General features: G+C 33.1%; 1 protein-coding gene across 1 annotated transcript; it reads left to right on the forward strand.

Moving 5' to 3' along the window:
• Positions 1-721: 721 nt before the first annotated feature.
• ASCRUDRAFT_141073 (uncharacterized protein) lies at positions 722-1,896 on the forward strand (the record flags this gene model as incomplete). The annotated part of the gene is made up of 1 exon (XM_020189165.1): positions 722-1,896. A coding segment is annotated over exon 1 (995 nt), but the record flags the coding sequence as incomplete, so codon positions are not given.

The following is a 1,896-nucleotide window of genomic DNA, read 5'->3' on the forward strand; positions in this document are numbered from 1 at the left end:
GGTGATCAATTATTATTTTTATTACATTTTTAAATATATTATTAAAAATAAAGAATAGGTTTAATTGGTGCTAATTCACCAAAGACATTATTAATTCGTTGATTATTAGCGATTTTAACAAATATTTAGAATCTGAAAGGACACTTTGATTGAAACAACCTATTGCAAACATAACTTTGTTCTGAAATTAACTGGAGCACTCAACCTCAGAAATCTTCAAATAGAAAAGTTTCAAACTATCCAAAATTGATTGAATATAGTGCAGTCCTTTTTTGGCCGAAGCTGTCCATGGTAAAGACTACTTTTTTTATCTCACCAATTGTTATTACCACGTTTATTAGAGTTTCTGCGAGATGGATAAGTTTTTCATTTAGTAAGCCTGACCATGAGATGAGTATTAATGGTTTGAATTTATTAACCATAAAAAATTTCCACTTTGATTTATTTGATTATAAAATGAGGATGTGCACTTCTTTTTGTATTTATAGGGCATCGACCGCCCAACCAGCGATCACCACCCATAAACATTTAATCTCGTGATTGGTTGATACTTCGAACAAAAAATTGGTATTTATCTTAAACGTATATGGCTATCAGTATAACCAACTCTGCATTTTTCAAAAAAATGCTTTTATAAAAATATCAATATGCAGAAAAATGTTTTGGCGGATAGGAGAATTTGCAAAGTGCTCCGAAAATCTACCAACTTTGGACTTAATTGGGTTTTTCTTAGTAAAGAAAAAGGATATTGCTAGAATGACAATACTATAAGAACAATAGCTTTCCTTCCCTTTTCCTTTCTTGGAGTTTTTCTTTTAATGCTAAAAATAAGCCGGTTTTTCTCCCAGGCTTGAAAATTTGATTTCTGATAGTTTCATCTTTTGAGGAAAATTCAATAGTAATGAAACAAATCTTAAAACCTCGTCATATTGTAATGATTACAATTGGTGGTACTTTTGACGCAGGTATCTTTTTGAATTCAGGTGAGGCTTTGGCTAATGGCGGTCCTGCTTCTTTGTTTATTTCTTACGTTATTGTTGCTATTGTGATTTATTTTGTGATGTCAGCTTTGTCTAAAACCGCAACTTACACTGAAGGTAAAGATGGAATTATTGGCTATGCAACAATTTATGTTGACCGTTGCTTAGGCTTTTCCATTGGTTATTTACTTTTGTTTAGGTACCTTATTGCTTCTCCTTACCTGTTATCTGAGCTTTCAACAATGCTAAGAAATTACAACAAAGAGGACACTAGTTATACTGCTGCTGCTTGGTTATCTGGCTCTTTCATTCTTTTCATAGTGGTCTTCGTTTTTTCAACAATGGCTTTCGCAGAAGTTGAATATATACTCTCATGTTTGAAGATTATAATTATAATTGTGTCATTGGGGTCCTTGATAAAGTCCATCTCGTCAGATAGCCCAGATTCAGCAAAAGGTTTTGCATATTGGAGAGACAATTCATTTAAAGAATATGGTGCTCAAGGCCCTCGTGGTATATTTTTTGGGATATTTTCCTCTCTTAATAATGCAACCAATGCCTTTTCTGGAATTGAATTAATTGCTATGACCTTTCCAGAACTAATCAGCTCTGGTGAAATTCCAAGAGCTATTCTTAACACATACTTTAAGACATCAGTTCTCTACATACTTCTTATCTTTTTTATGGTCACTTCTGTTAGCTCAAAGAATCCAGACTTGATTAACAATCCTAGTGTTTTTGCTTGTGATTCTTCACCGTTTTCAATGGTTGTGGACCTTTCTGAGTTCGTTAGAGCATCCACTGTTCTATTCACATTTAGTGAAGCTTTTTCAGACTTGTATTTTTCTTCGAGATTGTTGCTTTACTTATCGACTAATGGTTTTGCTCCAGCGATATTCTCTAAAACAAGTAGATT

This window comes from Ascoidea rubescens, assembly GCF_001661345.1.
Source record: "Ascoidea rubescens DSM 1968 unplaced genomic scaffold ASCRUscaffold_40, whole genome shotgun sequence".
NCBI lineage: Eukaryota > Fungi > Ascomycota > Saccharomycetes > Ascoideales > Ascoideaceae > Ascoidea > Ascoidea rubescens.